Source organism: Canis lupus, chromosome 11 (genome assembly GCF_011100685.1).
Source record: "Canis lupus familiaris isolate Mischka breed German Shepherd chromosome 11, alternate assembly UU_Cfam_GSD_1.0, whole genome shotgun sequence".
Lineage (NCBI taxonomy): Eukaryota > Metazoa > Chordata > Mammalia > Carnivora > Canidae > Canis > Canis lupus.
In genome coordinates this window covers 73141463-73167934 of record NC_049232.1, presented here as the reverse complement: position 1 = coordinate 73167934, position 26472 = coordinate 73141463, and the positions used below count along the sequence as shown (strand labels likewise).

Here is a 26472-nt window from a genome sequence, read left to right as displayed (position 1 = left end):
CTTTCTTCATTCTGCCTAAATATGATCATTGCACTGCGTTTCCCACCACTCTCACAGGCGTTCCTAGGACTTCTCACCCGCTTCCGGAGCTCTAAGCACTCCTAGTTCGTATTGATCTACGATATTCTACTCCTAGCCCGGCCCCTCTGTTGATTTGGACTCGAGGACTCTAGAGCCCACTGAAAATTTTGACTCGAGTGTTCGACGGACACCTCAAACTCAACAGGTTCAAGGGGGAACTTGTCCCATTAATGGACGTTCGATTCTCATGGTCGTTTGTTATCACACGTGACATTGCCATCAGTCTCATCATCAGAGAAAAGTTAGGAGTCACCACAAACATCTTTCTTCCTCACTCCCCGCACCCCCAACCCAGCCAGACAGTCGCCAACTCTTGCTAATTTTGCCCCTCCATTGTTTTTAGGCTTTCTGTCAGTCAAATATGAAATAGCTTTTTCAGACCACATCTAGCCTGGGCTACTCTGATGGCCTCCGTAATTTTACCCGTGTCCCTTCTGAAATGCACTTATTGCCCCTACATTTGGGGTAATCCATCTAAAATGAAACTCTAACATAGAACCCCTCCATTCAAAAGCCTTCAGTGGTTCCCCGTGGTCCCATAGGTCTAATCCCACATCTTGATTTGTTGGGTTCATTCATTGAATGAATGCTGATTTAGTGCCTACCCTACGATTGGATCCAGATCCCGGGTATACACTGGGGAAAGGGGGAGGAATCTATGTCTTTAAGAAACGACCAGTCATGAGTAAAGCTGTGGTTATAAAGCGCGTGACCCCATTTAGCTCCTTTGCTTCTTTTGATGCCACTCCCTCCTTCCAAATTCCCACTGCAGTAGCTTTGAAATGTTTTAGATCTTACATTCACACCACACGCCTTCATTCCTTTCACGTGTTTCTCTCCTGGCCTGAAATATCGAGCCCACATTTGTCACCTCACAGTGCTTCTTCGTCTCCTGCGGCCTCACCTGGATGTCATCTCCAGGGAGCATTCCTTGGACACCCTCCCTGGGGGCTCCATGCTCCACAGAACGCTGGGTAGGCCCCGTCTTTGCCCTGTTGCATTATATTCAATACCTGTTTCTTTGTCCATCTCCTACTCCGGACTAGGAGAGCTAATTAAAATAGTAGGGACACTCAACAAATATTTATTGAATTTTACCAAACTGGCCCAGAAAAGACATTCTAAAAATGTTCATTTCGCTTTCCCTTTTGAAAGATCTCCTGTGGAGACTGCTGATAATTTTGAGAGAATGCTTAAAAGGCAGTTTCCCTGCATTTAGATCTTCGGATTCCTAAATGTGGCTCCAAATGAGATATTTATGAAGGAAGGGTACTATACATACTTATATTGTTAATTACAAACAAAAAATAGTCTTTCGGATCCTTTCGAAAGTCTCACAAATAATTAGTCCACATATTTCAGCTTTCTTTCAGATTGCCATGGCCTTCCCTAGATTTACCATTTCTAGAAGTTTCACACTTCAATTTAACTTATCAGCCATTATCTTCATTAACATCTTCACAGTTAATTTGTGGTTGTTCATGATTGTCAAAACAAGGAAACTACAACTCGAGGATGGTGTAGTTTCTTACTTTGGTGTGTTCAAGCACTGAGTCATAGAACTTAGTTTAATTTGGCTTGGGTTGAAGTTTAATTCTGTCATTTAAAAAAATGTGACATTGGAAAAATAACCAGTTCTTTTTTTTTTTAAGATTTTATTTATTTATTCATGAAAGACACAGAGAGAGGCAGAGACAGGCAGAGGGAGAAGTAGGCTCCCTGGGGGGAGCCCAATGTGGGACTCGATCCCAAGACCCCAGGGTCACGCCCTGAGCTGAAGGCAGACGCTCAATCCATGAGCCCCCCGAGGTGCTCTAACCAGTTCTTTTCAAAGAGTCTCAGTTTTATCATCTACAAAGGAAAACTAATGCTGTCTATTTTGTAGGATTGTTAAATGAGTGGAATGTGATGGGGCACAAGAAAGAGTCTGGCATTGTATCGAGCATAGAGTAGGGGCACGGTGGTCTTTAACCCACCTTACGGATTCACTTAAAATGCACCGTGAAGCATGAATAGCCTATTGCAAAATTCTTGCTGGGCATCGCAAGAAGAGGGAATAGCGTGAGAAGTGGTAGTGAGGAATGAAAGTTTGTAGTGTGTTGGGTCATTGCAGTTGGGGAGAGAATCTAGAGTACTGGATAGATTGAGGGTGGGATGTGAAAAAGGAGAAGCAGGAAACGGTGAGTGTATAAAAGATACAGCTCATAAGCATTGGTAAATGCAAGACTGAGGTAAGGCGATCAATAGGGAACTATTGAGCTGCTTAATGAGGGGAATGTCATGGTCCTATCTGCATTTGGAAACATCCTTCTGGCACCCACAGCAGTGCTTAGGTTGGAGGTGGCAGAGATACATGAAGCAGGAAGACCAGCCGGAAGATGATTGCTATAGTCCAAGAGACAGAGGGCCATGTTTTGAATGACAGATATCAAGAGGAAATGGGCGTCACAAAGACATGTTCCTAAGGTCAGGTGTTCAAGGGAGAAAGAGAAGATGACGATGTGCAGGGTCACCCCGAAGCTCACAGAGAAGACAGGAGAAGGACAGAGTTGTCCACAAAATGGATGAATATGAAAACAAATAAGCAGGCTGTGGAGATGGTGGTGCTGGCGGTGGGTGTGGTTGAAGTGGATGGGGGTGGAGTTTTGGAGAAGTCTCGGCCTCTCACAGGAGCGATTTGGGAGATTGTGTGGTTCAGGTGAATCGGGATTAAGATGAGAAGGGAAGTTTGAGAGAGTGATGATGGCTGTAGTCTGGGGTACTCCGAGTTCAAGACACCTACAGAATTTCCTAGAGAAGTTGATGACGCAGTTGAAAATAATAATATAAAATATGCAAGTTATAATGAACACTTGTTCCAGTGGTTTCTAGATTCTTTTATAAGTGTACACATACCAGGTACGATTGTTGACTAACTCCTTCCCGATGAATGTATGTATGTAAATTACTTCTCTTCGTTAGTTAAATCGCGATTCTCCACTGCCTGGTGTCTGCTTAAGACAGGGCTCAATATTAATAATAGTAAATATAAATGCATAGTTCGACTGGTCCTCTTGATCATCTTGAGTTATTTTGGCCAATTCCAGACAAATCTGATTAGATCCTCGTTGTTTTGGTTTGGCGGTGTAATATGGCCGGTCTTCCACCATTTTCTTGTTCACATTGGCTTGAATTATTGTTACGGTAAATCCATAATTTCTTTTTAAGCCACTTGACCGTTTTGTGAGAGCTGGTCGAGTTAAATCTAATAATGTAATTTTATTTTACTTTATTTTATTTTGAAGATTTTGTTGATGAGAGAGAGAGAGAGAGAGAGAGAGAGAGCACATGAACAGGGTAAGGGGCAAGAGAAGCAGACTCCTCGCTGAGCAGGGAGCCTCCTGTGGGGCTCGATCCTGACACTCTGGGATCATCACCTGAGCCAAAGGTAGACGCCCGACAGACTGACCCCCACGCCCGCCCTGGAGCCCCAAATCTGATAATGTAATCTTATACTCCACATCACTAGACACAGATAAATGCCAAGGCATCACAATGCGCTGCAAGTGGCAGAAAGATGAAGCCCAGCCTCTCAGGGCTCTCAGGCTCCTGCCCTTCACTGCAGTACCATCGATGACTTGTGACTGTCTCATATTTGAGCTGAATATTGAAAAAAGGTAATAAACACGCACCCCCGAAGTTCTAGTACTCTTTCTAGCTTGGCACGCCTTTGATTAGTAAATTCTAATTGGACTTCCATTGGACTTTCGCATGGAGCTGGGCACTGAGTGAAGTGTTTTAATGCATGAAATCTTTCCTTTGATCAAACAGGGTTCATAGAGTAAAACTGGAAAAACAAACAGACAAACAAAACTTGATTCTTTTCTTCCACTGTTTAAACTTACCCTTGGATCAGGTCTTCCCTGATATTTGGGTGAAAGTAAAGGCAAGTTATGTTCACCTCTTCTTTTCTTTTCTTTTTTTCTTTTCTTTTCTTTTCTTTTTTTTCTTTTCTTTTCTTTTCTTTTCTTTTTTTCTTTTCTTTTCTTCTTTTCTTTTCTTTTCTTTTCTTTTCTTTCTTTTCTTTCTTTTTTTCTTAGGATTTTATTTATTCATTCATGAGACACAGAGAGGCAGAGACATAGGCAGAGGGAGAAGCAGGCTCCCTGTAGGGAGCCCGATGTGGGACTTGATCCCGGGACCCCAGGGTCACACCCTGAGCCAAAGGCAGACTCTCAACCTCTGAGCCACCCAGGTGCCCCACCTCTTTCCATCATATACAGTTTCGGTCCAGTATTTAACATGTCTAGGTCAGTATATCACAACAAATAAATTAAATTTTACTTAAGGTGGAGACATCACTCCTCCCCCAGACTCTCCTGTCTTTCCATGGCTCATGGTTTTGCTGTGGCTCCTCCATCTTGCTAAACTTGCTCAAGTCTTCTTCGGATGCAGGGTTTGGTCAAGAATGGACAGATATGGAGAGGGCAAGTCTTCCTCGCCTAGGTACTTTTTTTGAAGACTTAGCATCAGTGCTCCGAGGGCTTGGCAGATTTAATGCTAATGTTTTTAACATATAACATTTTGGGGAATATCTGGAGCTTCCTTTCTCCTCTGGGATCCCTTACTTGTGACTCCTTTGATGAAGGAAAATGCATCTCTTTGCAGCTGCTCACTGACCAGCAGGAGACCCTTGGTAAGTGGCAGTGCCGTTCTAGTTTCCTTTTGCTGGGATCCCCTCTCTCTCCAGATGGGATCTGGGGCAACCTCTCCTGGCTTTCTTTTGCATGTGGCTCACCTCTGATCCCTGGGGAACACATTCCTTTTTTGAGTGAGCTAAGCTGTCACTTCTCAAATTGCAGCCCCTACTATGCCACCAGGTTTCAGCCCATCCCTCTTTAGGTTTCCCTCTTTAGAATTCTTTTTTAAGATTTCTCTGGTGTGACTCAGACACCGGTGAGCCAGATCCCCTCCAAGCTCCTGGGAGCCTTGACCGTGTTCTCTGAGTGATCTTGCTGAAGCCTGAGGTGTGGGGCTCCCACCTGACTGTCCCCCTGTTTGGGGTGGGCAGGTGCATTCTCAGCATGCAGCCGCTTCTCACTTAGGCTCTGCTCCTGATGCCTGGCATCTGACTCTTGTTGCTGTCATGTGGGCTAAGCCCTGTAGAGTGGGGCATATACCTCCCTGTAGAACACAGCATCTTTCATTTGGGCTTTGGCGAAACTGAGATCAAAATAGTGGCATTTAACATCCCATTTAGGGGCACCTGGGTGACTCAACAGTTGAGCGTCTGCCTTCGGCTCGGGGCGTGACCCTGGGGTCCTGGGATCGAGTCCCACATCAGGCTCCCTGCAGGCAGCCTGCTTCTCCTCTGCCTGTGTCTCTGCCTCTCTCTGTGTCTCTCATGAATAAATAAATAAAATCTTTAATAAAAATAAAATAAAATCCCATTTAGGGCTTCAGGGTGGCTCAGTCGGTTAAGCGTCTGTCTTCAGTCATGGTCCTGGGATCGAGCCCCACGCGGGGCTCCCTGTTCAGCAGGGAGTCTGCTTCTCCCTCTCCCTCTGCCTCTCCCCTCACTTGTGCTTTCTCTCTTGCTCACTCTTTCTCAAATGAATAAATAAAATCTTAAAAAAATAAAAACAAAAACATAAAATCTCCTTTAGCCCTTACCTGATCCCTAAGAGAGATACTGATCCTCCTTGATATTGCCTACATTTTACAGACGGGGACACTGAGGCATGGTGGGGGGGGGGATTATTCCGTGTTCATGGTCACCCAGCTTTGTAGATGGTTCTCTGCTGAGAAGTCTATCGCGGAGATCCAGGTGTAGAAGTTGAGGCTTGGATGAGGTTCTCAGCTTGCCCCAGGCTTAGGAGGCAGGCGCCCCAAGGAGGGGGCTGGTGGGGTGCTCCTGTGCACCCTCTGGCCCAGCAACCCAAGCAGAGGGCTCCAGACCCTGGTGACCCTGCTGCTAGAAGACCCTCTGTCTCTGTCCTGCATATGCTCCTCAGATGTAAATAATTTACAACGGCAACGGTTAGAGAGTGTGCTCGTGTGGGATGAACCCGATTCCCTTAATAACACTGCAGGCTTATATATAGCACGGTTCAGCAAGGGCCCACGTGCTCTCCAGGCCACAGCCCCCCGTCAGCAGCTCCACGGCCACCAGGGCACCGCAGCCGCGGGCCTGTGACTCACGCAAGGTCACCGGAGGTCAAGGGCAGCGCTTGGAATAGAAGCAGCTTCTCTTTCACAGGATCTAAATGCCGGTGGCAGGAAGTTCCCTTTATGAATGCTGGGGAACAGCGGTCCCCAGATGCGTGGCGGTAGGTGTGCAGGGCTTCTCTAGCATAGAGGACGGGGGTGTGGCCTTGAGCTTGGCAGTTTTCATTTATAATGCATTCATCGTCTCTTTGTTTATTGCTTTTGGCAGAGGAGGCAAGTGCACGGTGGCTCAACCCAACGGTTGCAGGACAGAGTGAATTGGATTCTCTGAATGTTGATAAAAATGTGGGGGTTGACGAGTGACCTTCCCCGGGCAGTGTCACGGAGCAGAAAAGGCTCCTCATTCTAGCTCCGCGCTGCCCAGTGAAAGTACGACACCACCCATGTGTCTAATTTTATTTATTTTTTTAAAAAAGACTTTATTTATTTGAGAGAGAGAGAGAGAGAGAGCATGAGCGGCGGGGCGGGGCAGGGGGAGAGGGAGAAGCAGGCGGCCTGCTGAGCAGGGAGCCCGACAGGGGGCTCGACCCAGGACCCCGACAGCACGAGCTGAGCCGAAGGCAGACGCTCAACCGACTGGGCCACCCGGGGACCCCCACGTGTGTAATTTTAAAGTTTGAGCAGCTACGTTCAAACGATTTGGAAGAAACAGGTGAAATTTTAGTGCCATGTCTTATTTAGCCCAGTACAGCCCAAACAGTAATATTTCAACATGTCACCGATACAAACATTAGTGAGATATTTTGCAGCTTTTAGCCCTACTGAGTCTCGACGCCCAGCGGGCACGTGCTGTATCTACACTCCGGCCGTCTCAGTGCGCGCTCGCCTGTGCATTTGCAGGGCTCCACGGAGAGCCGCTCGGGCCAGCGGTTCCCCACGGGACAGCGTGGCCTTGGGCCCTTTACTTACCTTTTCTAAAGCTCAGGGTCCGACCCGCCCCCGTGTGCAGGGCGGGACCGGGCCCCGTCGCCACGTAGCCGCGAGGTCGTGCGTGTAGAGCGGCCTGCAGTTGGCGGCACTCAGTCCGTGCGCTCCTGACCCGGTTTCCCTCCTGGACCTGCCTCACCTGAACCGCCCACCTGCACGGGTGGCCCTTGGCCCTCGGCCCCTCCTTCCACGACGTTTCCTACCCCCGAGGCACCTGTGCGCTCGCTCCTTCCCCCGCTTCTCCGAAACCACGCGGGGGCAGGACACCTTCCTGGTCCCTTCCTGGCCCCTTCCGGCCCCGAGCGCGTTAAGGCAGCAGCCACCCCCCACCGCATGTCCCTGCCGTGACTGCCCCCGAGTGCTCCTCACCGTCACACCCGGAGCTGCCGCCCAGCCCAGTGCAAAGTGGCTCCGGGGCCCGCTGCTCGGGAAGAGCCTGCAGGTGGCCCCTCTCCTACAGGATCTGTCCGGGCCTCGGTGGTGAAGACGACCTCCGGCCTCCCCGGCTCCGCGGGACGTGTGTCCTTTGCTGTTGCAGCTCTGGTGACGCGCGGTCCATATTAGAACCCTCTTGCACGGGTGCGACCCTCCCAGGCATTGACTCTGGAGGGCAGGACCCCATTTCCCCGGCTCAGGGCGAGGTTGCGGGGTGGGCTGAGGCTGTGAAAGGATAGAGGAGGGTTAGAGGGGTGAGCTGGGGGTCACTCTGGGTCTCGGGGCCCCCGGCGCCCCCCGGGAAGTGGGGAGCTGTCTGCACCTCGTGGGAAACTTGATCAGCATCTCGCGTGTACCGGGTGCCTGGCCACTGCCAAAGGATGTTTTCAACCCAAACGCGCAGTAGATGCCCCGGGGATGCCAGCCACGAGCCCCTCCTGTCCCCGGGGCCCTGGGGCGGCCGGGGTCTTCCTGGTCCCAGTGTCTGCCCGTAGACACTGAGGGAGCACCCAGAGCGGCCCTTGGTCTTGCTCAGCCAAGTGTCCGTGTCAGTGGGAGGCGCCTCTAGTTCTGTGGGTGACGGCGGGCTCCTAGGTCCACAGGGAGGTCAGGCTTCCTCCACGGAGCGCTCACCTCACCTGCTGGAGTGTAGACTGTGTTGCGGCCCCGGGGACGGAGGAGGCTCACGGGCGGCCACGTGCCCGCTGCCCAGCCGTGCGCTGGACAAGGCGCCTGGGTCAGCCAAGGTTCCCTTCTGCACGGGTGACCTTGGGCCCGGCGTCCCGTGTCTCAGGGCTGTCCTGGGCGTCGCATGGTGGTTTAGGCCGCCTCCCCGGGCCGCGCACCACAAGCCAGCGGCGTCCTCCGCACGGTGACGCTGGAGATGTCCCCGGGGGAGCCACGTGCTGCCACGCGGAGGCGCTGGCTTAGATGGTTCGGGGGCGGACTCCTCGTGGGGCCAGGGGCTGAGGGCTCACCCCTTGCACACGCGCACGCGGATACGCACCTTCCGCTTCTGGAAGCTGCCCGCTTGCAACTGACCTCTGGGCCGCGCCCCTCGCGACGCGGGTGTCGCTGTGCTGTGGCTCCCCTGGGACCTCGGGGTGGCCTCCTGCATGGCCCCCATCCCTCAGCCTTCCCTCTCCCCTCCCTGCCGAGCACCTGTGACCTGAGGCTTGGATGCTCCACGGCGAGTCCTCTGGTCACAGGTGCTCCCGTCCCCACAGCCCTGCCTGGCCGCTCCGGGACCCGGTTCTGCCCTCGCTCATCTCGCTCGCCTTGCGTCCCTCCGATGTGACAGGTGCTAGGGCAGAGGCATCGAGGCCCATCCTCTGTTCCGCCTGCTTCCGAGGCTAGGCGTCTGGCTTGCGCACGCGACACGTGAACAGCACAGTCTCCCCACGTGCCATGCTCTGTCTCTCCCTCCCCCGCCCCACAGAGAGACGCCGAGACCCAGGCAGAGGGAGAAGCAGGCTCCCTGCGGGGACCCTGATGCGGGACTCGATCCCGGGACCCCGGGGTCACGGCCTGGGCCTAAGGCAGACCCTCAACCCCTGCACCCCCGGGGGCCTCAGAGGTGCCAAGCTCTGAGTTAGAAATGACCCGGGTTCCTGTAAAGCCTAATGCACGTGACTGATGAGACATAGGAAGACATGTTAATGGCATTTTTTTCTTTCTCTTCTTTTTATTTTGTTTCTTTTTTTCTCCCTCTCTTTCTTTCCTATCTCCCCCCTTTATTTCATCCTTCCTTCCCCCCCCCCCCCTCTCTCTCTCTCCTTCTTTCTCCTCAGGACTCCACAGAATGGAGCAAGAATGAGAGGAAAAAGGCAGGCAGAAAAGCATGAACTGGAGGTTTGTTGAGCTCCTCTACTTCCTGTTCGTATGGGGCCGTATCTCCGTGCAGCCCTCCCTCCAGGAACCAGCTGGGACGGACCAACATGTCTCCAAGGAGTTTGATTGGCTTATTTCAGACAGGGGGCCTTTCCACCACTCCAGGAGCTACCTGTCCTTTGTGGAAAGACACCGTCAAGGATTTACAACCAGATATAAGATATACAGGTAAGATCCGGGTTCAGCTTACGTCCGCGTCGTTCTTTCAGGGAGCGCTCCTGGGGTCGGGGGTGAAGGGTGTGGGCCTCGCGGTGTGGACGCACACGTGGGCCGGGGGATCGCCCCCTCGCCATTGCACCTGGTGTGTGCACCTTGCACAAGACATTGGCGAGGACGAGGGCAAGAGGGAATCGCTCACGTGTCCCAAATGGCGACTCGGTGCCAGGCCCGGACGGTGCCTACCGCGCTGGGTGTGCTGTCTCACTTAAGCCTTTGTCATAACCGCCGGGCGTAATTCTGTTTGTTTTCTCCATTTTACGCACGACGTAACCGATCCTCAGCTGGGGGGAGTCATCTGCCTAGAGTCACAGTCTGGACATGATAGGGCCGAGGTTCAAACTGGGTTTTGTCTGCATCCACAGTCATAGGGTTTTGCATCAGCTGCATCGGATAGAGGTAGTGTTGTTGGCAGGTGCTGTCAAGGTTCCAGTGTCCTACCCAAACGTCCTCTCACATCTGGAGCAAGGAGAGACACTCGATGAGCAACCTTTGCTCCAGCAGGTCTGAGTATCCCTCTTGGGGTGCCACTTGCCCAAAAAGGACTTACACAGCTCTCTGCACTTCTATCTCTTTAGTTTTAAACCCTCTGCACTCAGAATGCATTTTTGTGTTTCTTTCTCACTTAACTAGACACCTGTTGAGGGCATGACTTACAGAAATTCATTTCTGGATCCCTTGAGTGATTTTTGTTCTGCTGTGTGTCGGGAGCACACATTAAATGTTGTGGACTGAAAGGAGCTGGAGAATGCAAGAAGCCCTCGAGGGGTGCAGTCTTTGTCTTAGGGTCAAGGAAGAAGGGCACATTCTAACCCTCCTGGGCCAATGAGAATGGGAGAGCTGGGAAGCATGGTGGGGCAGAGGACGCTGACCTGCTTCTGGGACGGCATGCGAGTAGGTCGCACGTCTTCTGTGTGTTTGTTATGAAAGTGGGCATGTCCCCCTTGCACATGTTGTGGCTTCATAGATCGGGGATGTGATTTTTACGCTGAATAGTGGCTGAGGTGGTGAAAGAGTTCCCAGACGAGCCTTCACGGGTGCTCAGTGTTCAGAGCGTTACTGGGGAAGGTGCCCTGGGGCCCGACGGAAAGCAGGAGCGCAAGGGATCATGGATATGGGGTGTGCAAGAAAGGGGAGAAGGAGCACAAGGATGAAAAATAAAGAGTGTTTCTTTCAAAAGAGAAGAATATCAGGATTTTAAAATATAGTTATTGATTCAAAAGACAGTCCACGGGAGAACTATTCTCAAGGACGACAGTTCTCTATTAAATTTCAAAGTTAGATCCTCAGCATAATTTCTTGGTGGAACCACAGCCACTGCTCCTCGTGGACACGCATGAACCAAACGTGGGGTCCCGCTGATTACTTGACAGAATGCATTGGTATCTGAAATCCCTGGCCCCGGGAAGGACACGGGCTGGGACAGAGGATTTAGGGGAATAGAACAAGTGGTGGAGAGCCAGGTGGGTTATCCGGTTGGTGTTTTGTCAGACAACAGAAGTGTCTCGGGTAGACATGTTGGCTTTCGGTTCCATGTGAGCCTCCTGAGGACGCCTTGAAGGTGGATGACTGGGGTTCACATTCCCATTTCAAAGACCAGAAGATGACCGATGTGAACAAAGTCATGGAGCCAAAACATGATGGATCCTGGACTGGAAACGAAGTCTAAATCCATAACCAACACCCGTGAATATGATAGAACTAAAAGCATCCATTCATTATTCATACATGTTTCTTTGCAGCCGCTGGATGCCTGCCCCTATGCTAGACCCCGGGGGTGGGTTGGCTTGATGATGAGGAGTAGTGATCTAATGCGACGGCTGTGCTTGGGTTTTCGAAGGGAGCCGTCGTGCATGGTAGATGATCAACATATGCTTGTGATAGCTGTTGAAATGACCAGGGCTCACATGGACACTCGGAGTAGACCGCAGACACGGACTGCTCAATAGTGGCAAGCTTTAATGGAGCACTTAGGATGTGCCATGAAAGGATGTCATTCACTCGGTCACAACAAGCTCTGTGAGCTGAGCACACCTCACTTTACAGATCAGAAAACCAGGACCTGGGGAGGCTGAGTGCATGGCCCCAGCTCGTCCACGTGGTAAGGAATGGAGCTGGGGTCCAAACGCCAACCTGCCTGACCCCAAAGCCCTCCTGCCAGCCATGGCTCCCCTGGCATGATGTCCAAACGTAGAGTGTCTCTGAGCTCTAGAAGGGCTCTTGCAAACATTTTTCCTGACGGCCACTTTATAAACATCTGGGGTTGGTTTTAGAGAGAGCTAAGAAGGGAAAGGTCGTTAATGAGGTGGAGGGTCAGGACATCTGGATACTAACTCCCGCATTCTGGGCACCGATCTTGTGACATTAGGATCCCACCTTCCTCATCCATCAAATGGTAACCTTGACGTCAGTGGTTTTCAACCTATGCTCTTTGAATTCTTGAGGACCAATTAAAGAGATCATAAAAGCCACTGTGGTGTGGGAAGGTAAGTAAAGCGGGTTTGGGGGGTGGTAACCAGGCTGCATCCCCGTGGGCTTCACACGGCACTTACACAAGAGAAGGTTTCACTCGTCTGCTCTCACGTTCCGATGTTCTCATGTTCCATATGCTTGCCTTTGGACCCCGCTGCTAAAGTAAACTGTGTCATCATCCAACAGGCTGATTTCTAGGACGCTTTCTAGTTCTAAAATTAAGTATGAGATTTAACCAAGGTCACGTGGTTAATTAAATGATGGAGTTCAACCCAGAAGTCAGGCCCCTGGTCATCTAGTTATTCCTTCCTTCCTTTATTTAATCCTCAAATAATTATTAAGCACCAGCTAGAGACCCAGCACTGTGTTTGGGGCAGCTGATACAATGATGAGTAAAACAAACATGGTCCCTGCTCTCCTAGGAGAGACTGACATTAATTACACACACACACACACACACACGAAGTGCTACAAAGAAAAATGCAGGATAGGAATGACTGGGACATCATTAATCCCATAAACGTTGATTTGGAACCCACCATGTGCAAAGATTAGGTGGGGTTCTAATCCTAACTGGCACATGGGCCAGTTAGTACGTGTCTACGTACTTATTTGCACGTGTGCCCACCCAGGCCAGGTTCAGACCAAGTAGGACGTGCTCATCAGGGCGGTTGTCCATGGTCACTCCGTCCTCATTGCATGCTACTGTATTGAAACATGGAAGCATGTCTTCCGGTGATTTCCGGCGTGCCTTCCTGTGTGCTAATGCAGACGTAGCACGTTAAACACTTGACATTTGCTCCTGACAGCAAGGCTTTTCTCCAGGAACGTGCCACACTGTCTTGTGCTGGACAGCCAGCTTTAGCGAAGGGCCCTGGCCCTCAGGGTCTGGCCAAGTTCCCCGCTCTGTGAACCCAGGCTGGGCCCCAGGGTGATCTGGGAGCTTCCGAAAGATCCCGAGGGGAGTCTCCTCTCCTCACTTAAGTGGGTTAAGGGCCTTTCTTTCCTCATGCATATGCACACGGAGACTGGTTTCAGCTCATAGACTGATGGTGGGGAGTGGGAGCCACTAGCAAGGAGGGGAAGCTTTTCCGTCAAATCCCAGCAGAAGCCTTCTCTCCTGTTGCCTCACAGGCCAAGCACTAAGGTGGGTGCAAGCCGTGGTTTAGGTGCACGAGGCACACACTGCGTCGTGCGCGTGTCTGGGCTGACACATGGAAGCGGGGCGATTTTCTGTGTGCACCTGCCCACATCATTGATCTTGCAGTCAGGGAACCTGGGCGCAGGGCCGCCCCTTCGGCCTCCTTCATGCGGGCTTTTGGCCCACATAGTGGACCTTTCGGAGCTTCTATTTCCTCATCTGTGAAATGAGAGTGTTAGCTAGGGCGGTCTTCAAGGTCCTGGCCTTTTCTGAAATTCTGTGATGCCGTGAAATATTGTCCCCTGGAGGTCTAGCCTGGGGTGGCGGAGAGGACCCGACTTGGAATCAGGACACTCACTCGGGCTTTGTTTATTTTGGAGCGACTTTCTAGCTTTCTCAGCCTGGGCCATGGCATCCGGACATCCTTCACTCGTAGGACTGACACCACTCCTATGCCGTGAGCTGTGCCAGGATTCGGTCACACAGGTGGGGCCGAAAGGAGACAACGGAGTGAGCGTGCACACAAACCCAAACACACGCGCAGCAGTATCCACCAAACTCGGGGTGGAGGGTGGAGGGTCGAAGCAAAACAAGAATCCATAAGCAAATGGTTATCATCCCATGGATAGGGATGGACAGGGGAGTGCTCCGGCGCCCACTTTACTCCTCGGCAGGAAGGGGCAGTGGCGGCTCTCCTACCTACCAGGTCCGATGAGGTACAGGTCACCTGAGAATGCTTTGCACCGTTTAAATGTTCTTCTGTTTGCAATTTTTTTTTTCCCATTAAGGTTCTAAATCATCATTCGAATAAAATCATTGATTTTCACTTTCTGCTAAGCCCGTACATAGGTTAGTCATTAAATACTCCCCTCCATTCTGGGAGGGGAGATGCTCTGATTGTCCGTATCATTATGAATTTAAAAAGTTAAGGCTCCAAGAGGTGAGGCAAATTGTCCACGTCACACATCTGAGAAGTGGCAGGGCTGGGACTCAGAAGGGGGCCTCTGAGAACCAAATGCTGAGAAACTCCCTTTGCCCCTGGGCAAGTTATGACCTCCCGGAGGCTCAGGCTTCTCGTTTGCAAAATTAAGGGCCTATGAAATGCCTCCTGTGCTTGAGGTGAGAAATACCTCTGCTCTCAAACACCTAGAGCTGGGAATTTTGCAGGACCCGTGTAAATTCCAGTTTACCCCTTTACCTCAGACAGCTGATGGCATTACTAGAAATTATTTCTTTTGTTCTCGAGATAATTTAGAAATTATTTTGGTCTCTTAATAGTTGCTACTAAAAAAAAAAGGAAAGAAAGAAAGAAAAAAAGTCAGTTTTGTCCAAAATTGTTTCCTGCCTTTTTTGTGTTTTATTTTGTGTTTATTTTCTCCTGACTTTGAACTCATCAGTAATTGCAAAATGCAGCAGTTACATGAGAGGTGGTTTCATATTGAGTGGTTTTCCCTGCAGGTTGCTGAGCAAGTGGTTTGCGGCTCATGGTGTGCCTTCCTCTGAGCCCTGAATGAGTACCTGAAAGTTGAGTGTAAATCAAATCTTGGGAAACCGAGTCTGATTGCCTAACCGTCTTGCACTTTTATTTCAGACTTGCATGAATCTCAGTTCTAATCTGATATCTTAATGGTTCCCTGATGTATTTCACAAAAATATCCACAGTAGGTTTTGTGGTAAAGCTCGTAGCTTTGTGGCTGAATGAATGGGGCCGGGGCTGGAGGGTAGGTCTCCCGGAGCTGAATGAGATGTGGTCATTATCCAGAAGTCATTGGAGAGTGTCTGTTGGGGACGCAGGTACGCAGACGCCGGGCACCGGGGGGCCTATACGTGCGAGGGAGCCGGGGCTGCCTTCAAGGAGCTTACAGACACGCGGCCGCAAGGGACAAGTCCACCGCGAGCTCTCCCCGGATGCTTCGGGCTGGACCTGAAAGGACACCCCAGCCCCCTGGATTCCAGATGGACTCTGAGCATCTCACGGCACAAGGGTTGCGTGTCTACCAGGGCAGGGAAACTCAGTCCAGATGGGCACCTCTTGACGAAGGCTACACAGATCTCTAGTTCAACGCGGTGTCCAAAGCTGTGTTCTGGAATCACAACCAAAAGAGATCCCAGAGTCCAATAAACAGCGACGACGACGGTAAGTGAGTCGTGAGCATCGGACGCTTACCAAGTGCCCAGCGTGCGCGCAGTGTGCATACACGTTATTCCAACCGACTGATCCTCCCAGCCATGCCGTGCGCTAGGATTTATTATTTTCTCCGCTTATAAAACTTGTCCCAGGAGGGAGAGCTTGTTTCTGGGAGGATGGGATGTGGTGTAGGCAAGTGGATTGCAGAGACTGTGTTTAGCTGTTGCTTCCTAAACGTTATGTGAATGTGCGTGCGTGTGCGTGTGCGTATTAGTAAGACGTGACCCAACCTCTCTGACCACACAGCCTCTTGTTCTCATGGGTTTGGGAATTCTGGAGAGCACTTGTAAGGAGTTGCTGGCTCTACCTGGCTTTGAGTGCTCCCCCTTGGGACACCAGGCTGTGTCAAAGCACTCTCAAAGGGACACCTCTTTCCTTAAAAAGCTGGCATTTGGGGGAGGAAGCCACCCTACAGGCCGAGCTTTCGCTTTGAACACTTTGGTCTACGTCTCCCAGACCCTGGGAAGGAATCCACAGCCTCACGTTCCCTGCCTTCTCTCTCTGTTTCCCTTTGCATTTCCTGAATTTCTGTGCTCCTATTTCGTACTCCTGAATCTGGCATTCCAGCCTGTTGTGTAGGGATAGGGACTCAACACCCAGAGGGACGGTAGAGGAGGGAGGTGAGACCTTGATTCATTATTGCAAAGAAGCAGCTGCCCAGTCGAATCACCTGCAGGGCTTTCTAAACAATACCAATGCCTGGGTCCTTCCTCTGAGATTTTGATTTAATTGGTGTAGGATGGACAGGACGACCACTGACCTAGGACGATGATTGCCAATCAGGGGTGATTTTGCTCGCCCAAGGGACCTTCGGAAATGTCCAGGGGGCATCTGGGTTGTCACAGTTGGTTGTGGAGGGGGTTGCTACTGGCATCTAATGGAGCGAGGCCAAGGACCACCCTGCGATGCACAGACAGCCCTCGGCACCAAAGCATCACCTGACACGCAATGTCAGGAGTGGGGAGGTCGGGAAATCTGCTCTAGAGCAAGTTGTTTTGGAAAAAAAAAGGAAACAGGGTGGTGAGAAGGAAATTAGAATAAATGGTCTTAGATTTTGGCCTCCCTGAGTTTGAATTGGAGTGGTCGCGGAATAGGCATCCGTGGAATGGCCGGGCTCCCAAACAGCCTGGCTGCGGGACCGAAGGGCAGGGGATTTTGCTGTTTCAGGACATGGCCTCGGAGCAGAGGGGAAGTCAATGCCCTCAGGAAGGTGAGCCAGGTTGTCCCCCCTGCTGCACAGAGGCAGTATTTAAGGGAAACGGGTTCCCCTCACCAGGGGAAAAAAAAAAAATCTCCATTCCTTCAGGAGATGTGGGAAATCTGGTGGGTTTCTCTTCTTCTGACTATAGAATTCCTTAGGAAGCAAGATGTTTATGCTCCATTTCTAGGTTCCATGCACATGGCCTGAATCCCTAACAACCAATTTAGACCCGAGTGGTTAACAGATAACTTTCCATCCCTTTAGAGCCCAATAGGCATGAAAGAAGAGGAGAATGGGACAATGTCTCAGGTCTGTAGTTGTCATTTTCAGCCACTTAGAGGCTGGCGTCACTGGTGAGAACCACGACCCTCCCCCTAGATTATCCCTCATTTAATCCCAATTTCTGATCAGGTTCTCCCTGAAGAGAGAGGGATGGGGAAGGATAGACAGCAAACGTCTTTCGGGCCACTTGGCATCAATGCAAAGATAACGTGTTGTGTTGATTATTTAAAATGGATCTCCCGCTCGCAGGAGCAGTAGCCTCACTGCTCCCAGATGGGTGTCTCCGCTGTGCTCTGCCGCTCGCTCCCATGACTTCGTGAGCCGCACGCCTGAGTTCGCTTCAGTCGTGGCCGAGCAATCGCCCAGCTTGGGCCGGGGGCGAGCTCTGACAGTGGACAGGCTTGCACGGCCTCCCCCGTGGAGGGACAGGCACGGAGCTTGGCCTCCGTTAGGAGAATGTGGAGGAGCAGAGCGGCTGCCCTTGCGGTGTCAGACCCCAAGCAGGCATGGAGGGCCCGGATCGGCGACCTGGAGCGCCAGCACTTACTCGCTCCTCCGAACTCCTCCCCACCAAGCTCTGGGTCAGAAGAGGAGGCCTTGGAGGAGTCTGAGGTGTCCCAGGGGAAGCTGACCAGAAGACAGATAAGCCCAGGGCCTGCCCGGAGTTTCCCGGCTGGACCCCGTCCTTGGGGCCCTGTGTGTGGACGGGGAGGGGGACGTCCTCTAGCTTCGGGGCCGTGCCGGGGGGAAGGATGGGGAGGAAAAGACAAGTCTAAGAAGCCATCCTAGAGGAACAGGTATTGGACTTAGTCTTCAGGGAGGATTAGGAATTCATGAGACGACGGTGGGAGAAAAACAGGCCAGGCCGACAGAGTAGTGCCTGCATCAGCAAGAGGCGGGGAAAAGCCTGGGTGTGTGCGTGTGTGTGCGCGCGCGCGTGTATTTTGACTAGCGGTGATGTAGGACGGAGGGAAGCCGGACGGATCACAGCTTGGAGGCAACAGTGAAAGAAATTCCAACTGGCAAATTGATGTCAACCAAACTCAAACTCCTAGCTAATTGTGAGACTATTCCTACCAAATACTCTAAATAATATTCCCCGATACCTATTTGGAGCAACGTTTTCTCTTTCTTTCATTTCCGTGTTTCGTTTCTCCACCCTAACTCATGCTTCGGAATTTTTTTTTTACGTTGACGCTTAATAATAAACTTATGCAGATGTATGATCAAGATGAAAATTCATGAAAAAATACTTAACCCTATACATGTGATATCTTTTGATATTTTGTAGTCTATTCCACTCTTCTCCTTTTCTAAGATTTTATTTATTTGAGAGAGAGAGAGGAAAAAACCCCATGAGCAAGGGAGGGGCAGAGGGAGAAGCAGACTCCCCGCTGAGACGCGGGGCTCCATCCCGGGACCCCAAGATCATGACCTGAGCCAAAGGCAGACACTTAACCAACTGAGCCACCCCGGCACCCCTGTTCTATTCCATTCTACTACCGCTATTCTTTTCCAACTTATTATTTTTATTTTTAAAAAATATTTTATTTATTTACTCATGAGAGACACAGAGAAAGGCAGAGACCCAGGCAGAGGGAGAAGCAGGCTCCCTGCGAGGAGCCCAATGCGGGACTGGATCCCGGGACCCGGGGTCACGGCCTGGGCCAAAGGGAGATGCTCAACCACTGAGCCCCCCAAGTGCCCCCAATTTGCTTATTTTTTAAGATGCGGCTCCCTACCAACTGAAGCGGTTGCAGCCTGCACCAGTGGAGCGGGTCGTGCGGCGGCCTCGAGCGCGCGGTGGTTGGGGCTCGGGTCTGGGGTGTGGAACCCGTGTCTCTCCGGATCCAGGCCAGGGGGAAGCACCGATGGGCTTGCGACAGGAGACTGCCATGGTCTGATGATGCGTCAGAAGTCTCGCCAGGACAGAATGCGGGAGGGAAGTCAGGAGCAGGGGTCCCAGGCGCCGGGCGGGGGCGGGAGTCCCGGGGGCAGAGGGGAGCGCGGAGCCCAGACGGAGGCCGGGAAGGTGGGCATCGGCACCTCTGAGCCCCGCTGGGCGCCACCCAGGGCCGGCTCCTGCAGCTCCCTTCTGGGCTGCACCCAGGCCTACCTGCCCCGTCCATCCTTGGCACCCTGTGGCCGCATGCTTCTTCTTTTTCTTTTTCTTTTTCTTTTTTTTTTTTAATGTACAATTCAATGGCCGCTGGATACCTTTGTACCCCTTATGAAAGGAACCCGAATCCCCAGGCTTCTGCCTCCCGGCGATTTCTTTATGTCTCAAGGCCTTCCTTCTGGGCATGAGAATTACTGAGGCTCATTAGCGCTGGGCTCCCGGACTGGCTTGGAGGGAAGCCTTGCATCCCACCCCCTATCTCCGACCTGGCTTGTTCTGCAAACCTCTGCACCCCTCGATGGAAACCTCCAGCCCCGTGTCAGTGTCGAAGCTTGTGTGAACCTAAACCCGCCGCCATCCCCGAGCCATGCACGGCCAAGTCTTGAGACCTGGGCGGACCTTGGTTCGAAGCCTGGTTGTGCCATTTCCCACCTGTGAGGTCCTGCGTATGTTCTTTGATCCTCTTGACCGCAGCTTCTCCACCCGTAAAACGGGGATACATCCCGTAACTGTTGTAAAGATTCAAGAGGAGAACATATGATCATATTTAGCACAGAGCAAGTGCTTGGGGACTGGTCGTTTAGTAAATCTCGGAGGCACCGTTCGCTGGAAATTCAGCAACGGGGACTCCCGGGCGGTTTGCAGGAGGCCTTCAGCCGCAAGAGAGGAGCTCGGTCCGGGCGCCCTAGATGAGGTGCCTTCGGACGGCAGCGTTGGCCTCATCCTTAGACCAAGAGGACGTTTGCTCGAGGAAGAGAAAAAGGAAGAGCAAGATTTCTGATGCCCTGAGGCGCGTATGGCAGGAATCCAGAGGCCTGCCTGCCGACAGGTGTCCTTACTACCAGCGCGCACCGACTCCTATAAACAGTACGCGCCCCCTGATTTGCAAGCGTCTAATTTATTAATCAGCCCAGGTGATGGGAGCCTCCTGCGACATCCCAGCTCCCAGTTCCCGCTGCACGGTGCCCGCCAGGTTGTCTTTGATGTGCGATGCTCCGGAGACGTCCTTCCCCCCACGCGTGGCTCTCCACGAGCACCTTCAGGCCACCAGCTGCATTTCAGAACGGGGTTTATCAGTGGGGTGCAGGGGGACAGCCTCCATCCCGAGCGCTGGGGACATGCTCTGGGACTCTAGCATGACATCCAGTTTTAGATCCTACGTAATAGGGGCTGTGGTTTGTGTGAGGAAGAAGGGACTGAGTGCAGAGGATACGGCGTCTCTGGCACTGCTGAATGGCTTGGGCTGGTCTGATTTGGGAAGGAATCGCCCCCCACCCCCGTGCATCAAGGCGACACATCTTGGTGGAGCCTCTACCTTGTGCAGGAACTGAACGAGCCTCTGACGCCAACGAGGCAACACTCCTCTGCGCCTGTAAGAGCACCCTAGGGTGGCTGGCGAGAGACGGGCACGAAGGCGTCAAATCGCCCCTCCCACGAGGAGTGCTGGGGAGACGGAGACACAAAGAAGGGGCATCGGATGTGGGCCTGCAGCGTGAAGCAAGGATTTCAAGAAGAGGATATATTTTGAGTCGGGGGTTAGGTCATGGGGCTCGGTGTACATTATATAAAAGGCCTTGCACTTTCTTGATCCTAAAGTGGTGCCTTCCACACTTCCTCACTTCAGGATGCTCCCAGTGATCTTGTCATGGTTCCCCGTAGGCCGGGGAAATACAAATTCTCTTTATGGAGTAGTTGGGTCTGAACAACTTAATGCAATATGTGCGTCCCCGGAAGTTTAGAGACCATTTGAAAAGTGATGCATGCAAACCTGAAGAAAAGGCCGTATTTTAATTTCATTCCTAAATAACCACTGTTTCTACTTCTTAATCTTTGCCGTTGGATCCTGCCGCCCCCATTTCCTGTTCCTCATTCGTTTGTCTGCAGTGCTCTGTAGTCCTGCCAAAAGCCCACCTTAGCGAAGGACGTGCCATATGAACGGAGTCGATGTGTTTTAATGCTGAAACTGTAAACTACTTCAGGTTGGTGGTTTTGTGATGCCCAATACATGTCAGGTATCCTTCATTCCTCCTGAACATTTGCAATATGCCCTGTGCCCCTGTGAGGTTGCTTTGGTGCCCTGTAGCCCCTCACACACAAGTGGGGAACCACAGGTCCCAAGGACAACGGGGAGGATTTTGGAGAAAATCCTCTGATCCTTTTTCAGAGGATTTTGCCCGGATGTAGAGCATGTCACATTGTCATCGTAGAAAGGTGACTCCTGCTAAAAAGGAGAGAATGGAGGGGCACTTGGGGGGCTCAGTCAGTGAAGCATCTGCCTTTGGCTCATGATCCCTAACATCAGGCTCCCTGCTCAGCGGGGAGTCTGCTTCTCCCTCCCTCCCTCCCCCTGCTGATTCTCTCTCTCTCTCTCTCTCTCTCTCAAATAAATAAAGTCTTTAAAAAATATAAGTAAAATGGAGAGAATGGATTGAAGGAGAGAAGCTGAGAGAGGGTGCAAAATGTATGGCAGTGAACCAAGTAAGAGAGGAGCGTGTCTTGGGCTAAAGTAGCATCAGTGGGGACTTGAGAGCCATGTATTTTTAATTTTTAATTTGAAATAGGCACGAAGTTGCAAAGACAGTCTAGAGAGGTCTCGGGTAGCTTTCTCCCAGTTTCCCTCCATGCTTGCCTCTCCATAACCTCAAAAGCTGGAGACTGATACAGGAACAGTGTATGTGTATCCTTCTGTGTCATTTTACCGCACGTGTGGATCCACGTAACCACCACCACCACCACCACCGAGACCAGAAGAGTTCCATCACCGCAAAGATCCACCATCACACCTTCCCCTCCTCCCCTACCATCCCTAGCCCCTGACAGCCACTGCTCTGTTTCCCGGCTCTATGATGTCATCATTTCAAGAATGTCATATAAATGAAATTAGGACTTGAGATACTTTAAGGAGTTGGAAGACTCACTATTGGAATCTGAAGGATGACAAGCAGGGAAGACTCAAGAATCAAGGGTCATGGCAAGATCATACCTTCCGTGTTGAATCACTGGATCTAGGTTAAATAGGTAAAAAGAGGAAGGGGGACAGTTTTTTTTTTTTTTTTCACTTGGTCAGTTGTGTGGGTGTTGGTGCTTTTCATCAAGACAGGCAGCCCTGTAAGGCAAGGACACTTTGGGGCTGTGTATGACTGAAGGTGATGAGTCAGCTCTGCAAATGTTAAATTTAAACTAGCTGTACCATCCAAATAGAGACTTGGTAAGCAGTTGTAGAAATGGTTCTGACCCTTGGGCAAAAAATTACGGTATTTGGGGCCATCAGGTTACGAGTCGTTGCAGATGTCTCTGAGGATGTGTTCACTCCGGAGAGCTTGAGTTGTGAAGCGGAGGACTGGCCAGTGGGGTGGGTACGGGGCAAGCTGGGGACGTCTGCTACCACGGAGGCCAAAACAAATGAATGCTTTAAGAAGGAAGGTGCGGGGTCTCAGGGGCCATGGTTTCTGATGGAGAACAGAAAGTAGAACCTGAAAATAGCTTTTTGTGTTTAAAATCTTGACCTCGGGGAGAGATGTTTAAATAGGATGTTGAGGACTGGAGCCAGATTGCAGTGAGTTGAGAAGAAAGTGAGAAGCAAGGGAGTACACTTTTTTTTTCTTTTTTTTTTTTTTTTTTTTTCCCAAGAAGCATAACAAGAAAGGGAGCAGAGATGTGAAATAAAGAGAAGAGCTTTTGCTGTTGTTCTTTGGCTTCTAAAGGAGGAGACCATTAAGGGAGAGGCTGATGCTGAGGGTCTGAGTGGGGTTATCGGGGATGGAGAATTCCTGAAGAGGCAGGGAGGGAGGCAGTCAGAGAGGGAGGGAAGGGGGGGCAGCTTTCAGCTGGAACAGGAAGAAAAGAAAGAGAGGGTGTGGGTGCAAATAGATTGATTTCACTCAGATCTGAAAGGGACTTGCGATGGCCTCTGTTCTTTTTGTGAACCACGATGTGAAACCAATCTCTGAGCAAGGGGGGTTTGGGGAGTGCCAAAAGGGTTTGTAGTGTTTTGACATCCTTAGTCTGCCGAATGGTAGAAGGATCTGATTAAGGGAATACAATAGCATCACCAGGAAGCCCTGAGGGCTCTGATGACGCGGGTAACCATCCATCGATAATGGCTGTAGCCTGTTCTCCAAAAGAACTGAAGGTTCAAGGGAAGAGTGAAGATGGTGTTTGTAGGTTCAAACGGGGTGGGGGTTTGCCAAGGGGATAAGATGGAAGAACAGTTGGGTAAAGGCATTAAGAGTATTGGACGGAAGCGATGCAGGGGTGGAGCGTTGGCCCCAAGTCCATCCAGAAGGACGAGAAGACAGTAGATCACAGAGAAAGGGCAAGGAGATCCTCGCGGGTCTGGAGGTCTCGAAGAGGTAGGGAGCTGATGTCGTGACGGACGGGTCTAAGGCTGGAACGTTTCCATACGACATGTCAGAGTTAGAGGGGCTTTGAGAAATGACACGTCCTAGGAGTGACCGTGGGAGGATGGAGGGGCTGGAGGAGGTGGGGGATGGAGGTCACTGGGCTGGAGCAGATCCGGGGATGGGGGTATCAGCTGCTAGGCAGCCGGAGCGAGGGGGGCACTTGGGCTGAAGACACGATGTGACATCAGATGCTGCAGCGTTCACGTGCCGGGAGACAACACCTTGAGGTTCGTTACTGGCCACAACGAGGAAGAAACAGAGGCAGAGGTGGCGTAGATAATTCAATCTGCAACCGAAGATTTGCGTTCGAGGCTTTTTTCTGTCTCCATTAGATCTTTGAATAATATCTGTCCTCTCCGGGCCTCAGTGTTCTTCTCCTTAAAGGGGAACTTGGAATCTCTCCGTCCCCCACGTGCAGTGTGGCGCTCACCAGAGAACGGGGAAGTGAACGTGCTCGGTAAACCCGGCACCGTCGTGTAGACACCCGCGGGCCTGGCACCCGGGGGACTGGCTCTGGACCCCTTCCACTGCTCTGATGGAAGCTAGTGCGTTGGTACCTAATAACTGCGTCTGAATGGCCTGGTTTCAGCATATCGCTTTAGGAGAACGAAATGAACGGCAGCTGTGATACTGGAGACGGGCCGTGGGGTGTCCTGCCTCTTAGATGTCCAGAATACATGTGCGAGAACAGTTGACCCGGACAAATTGACCGCTGAAGGGTAACCTGTGCTTGAACATAATGAGTTCAATATTCTTTTGATTTACGAAAAGGCACCGGGGCACCCAGGCCTGGGATGCTCGACAGCAAAAGGGAAACGTGGATCGTAGGGAGCTTCCCGGAGACCGCGCGCAGTCCTCACCCGGTGACAGCTACGGCTCAGCCTGCGTTTTCATCGTCATCATCGCTATTATTAAGAAGGGAGAACGTTCTGGAAGCAGAACCTCCCTGTCCATGATGCGGCCAGTTGAGCTGAAATGAATGGGACGATGGGGGCGTTCCCTAACGGAGACCAGTTGGAATTCATTCCCGAGCCAAGAACGACACGGAAAACTCCAAGCACGCACGGAATAGAGCTGACAAGCCAGCTTGATGTGACAGTGAGCGTATTGGTGACTACGGAAGCTGCCAGCCCCGCGCAGCCACGGTCCCCGGGGCGATCCGAGGTCACGGCCCCGAACTTTAGCCCCGTTTTACGATGAGGACCTGGAGGCCCACGGAAGTGTGTGGCCCGAGGTTACACGGCAGGGAGGTCACGTACCTGTGGCTCCTGCCCAGGCAGGTGGTTCTAGCGTCGCGTGGACGGCAGGTGTGCGGAGTGCTGCGGAGCCGGAGGGCACGGCCCTGGCCCGGGAGCTTGTCCGCGCTGCATCCTTCCCGACCAGCCATCCGCAGTCCCCGCTTCTCCCCACCCCATCCTTTCCTCTTTCCACCCCGCTGCGTGCGCTGCTTCCTGCTCCCAGAGCTGCTTTCCCGCTGGCGGCTACCTGCCCACACACCTGCGGAATGCGGAGGCCGCAGGTGCTTCCCCGCCCGGGACCCCAGCCGCAGCTTTGGGCCGCTCGGACGCGGGAGACTGCAGACTTGTGGTCAAGCCTCTGACTCCGCTCTCGGTGCTCATTGTCACCGGCTCACCACGACCTTTTTCCGTCAGGTGAGCCCCTCATAGGTGCAGCCTTCATGCCCATGGCCATACTTTTTAAGGGAGAATAGAAGAGTTTTGCAAATAGGCGGGACTTCCCCTGGGGCCTGCATTAGGGATCCCAAAGGTGATATTTGAAAGAAGGAGCGAGGAGCCATGTGCAGCTCTTACGTGGTGTGGTTCCACGGGTCCCTTGGCCTTTCAAAGATCTGAGAAAATTCACTCTTATCAACTGTTCATCCCCAGACTCTGGGGACAGAGTGTGTCTCGTAAGATGGTTTTCTTCAAATTAGCGGATCGGCGTGGTATCCTTAAAAACAACCAGCTCACCGCACGGAGGGGCAGAGATGCTTTTGTGCCCTGTGGATGGAGGATGGTAGAGGGAAGATGCGTAGCTCTATGTATTCTGCCGTTCTATTTCGGTCTCCTGTATAATTCTCTTCCTTTTTTCGGATCTTATTCTGTCGCTGAGTTCCACCCACCTACTTCTGGGAGACAAGGCCAGGTGAAAGACATCTTCAGATTTCTCAACATCCTCATGCGCTTGTCAGTGGGGGCTGGATTTTCAGGAGTAACTTGCACATTTGTCTGTCCAGGAGAAGCAGAGAAGGTGGCCCCTGGCCCTGGACCAATAATAGCTCTTATACGCAGGACGCTTGTGAACTTATGTACAAGCTGGCCCTGGGGATCAGAGAGTTCCTTGTGGGCTCGGTCCGGAGAAAGAACGGGTGGTGTCTGGCTGGAAAACAGTCGTCTAGGTGAGCAACTGTTAATGGTCAGTTGCTAGAAGGTGGAGGGACACACAGTCTCCGCTCACCAAAGCGCTTCTAATTAGCATAGTCTGACCAAAAGAGATGGGAAATCGGCTTACGTGACCTTGGATGATGCCCTTGACAACCCAAGGTGGCATAATCATGCCTACGAGGGATACTTTCCTGTCGTTTCTCTCACTGAAGACAGCAGCATCCTTTTCTGATTTTTCCAAGGAGTCTGTTCTGTGAGTGGAGGCTCTGAGTGTCTGATGACCAGTTTGGGGGACAGTCCTTCTGCGTTTCTGATCTCTTATCTCAGCCTTCTCCATGGGCCCCTCCTCTGCCAGGTTATCAGTCGAATGGTGCTCTTCCTTCTGGATAACCATGCTCACTCCTGTGTCTTCCCTCATCACCTACGTTCCCGCACCTCCCAAACTCTGTCTCTGGTCCAAACTCCAAAATCCTTTCTGCCAACCACCAACTTAGGTAGGTGCACCGGCCTTGGTCATGACATCTCA

General features: G+C 51.7%; 1 protein-coding gene across 4 annotated transcripts in view; it reads left to right on the top strand.

Moving 5' to 3' along the window:
• The window catches only part of BRINP1 (BMP/retinoic acid inducible neural specific 1), a 169891-nt gene that overhangs the window by 38402 nt on the left and 105017 nt on the right, over positions 1-26472 (top strand). For 3 of the 4 annotated variants that reach the window (XM_038553236.1, XM_038553235.1, XM_038553237.1), the window contains one exon: positions 9441-9708. In XM_038553236.1, the coding sequence (XP_038409164.1) occupies positions 9491-9708 (218 nt within the window). In that variant the 5' untranslated portion in view covers positions 9441-9490. Of the gene's footprint in view, positions 1-9440; positions 9709-22046; positions 22178-26472 lie in introns of those variants that run through there. The other variant, XM_038553238.1, reaches the window with a different exon arrangement.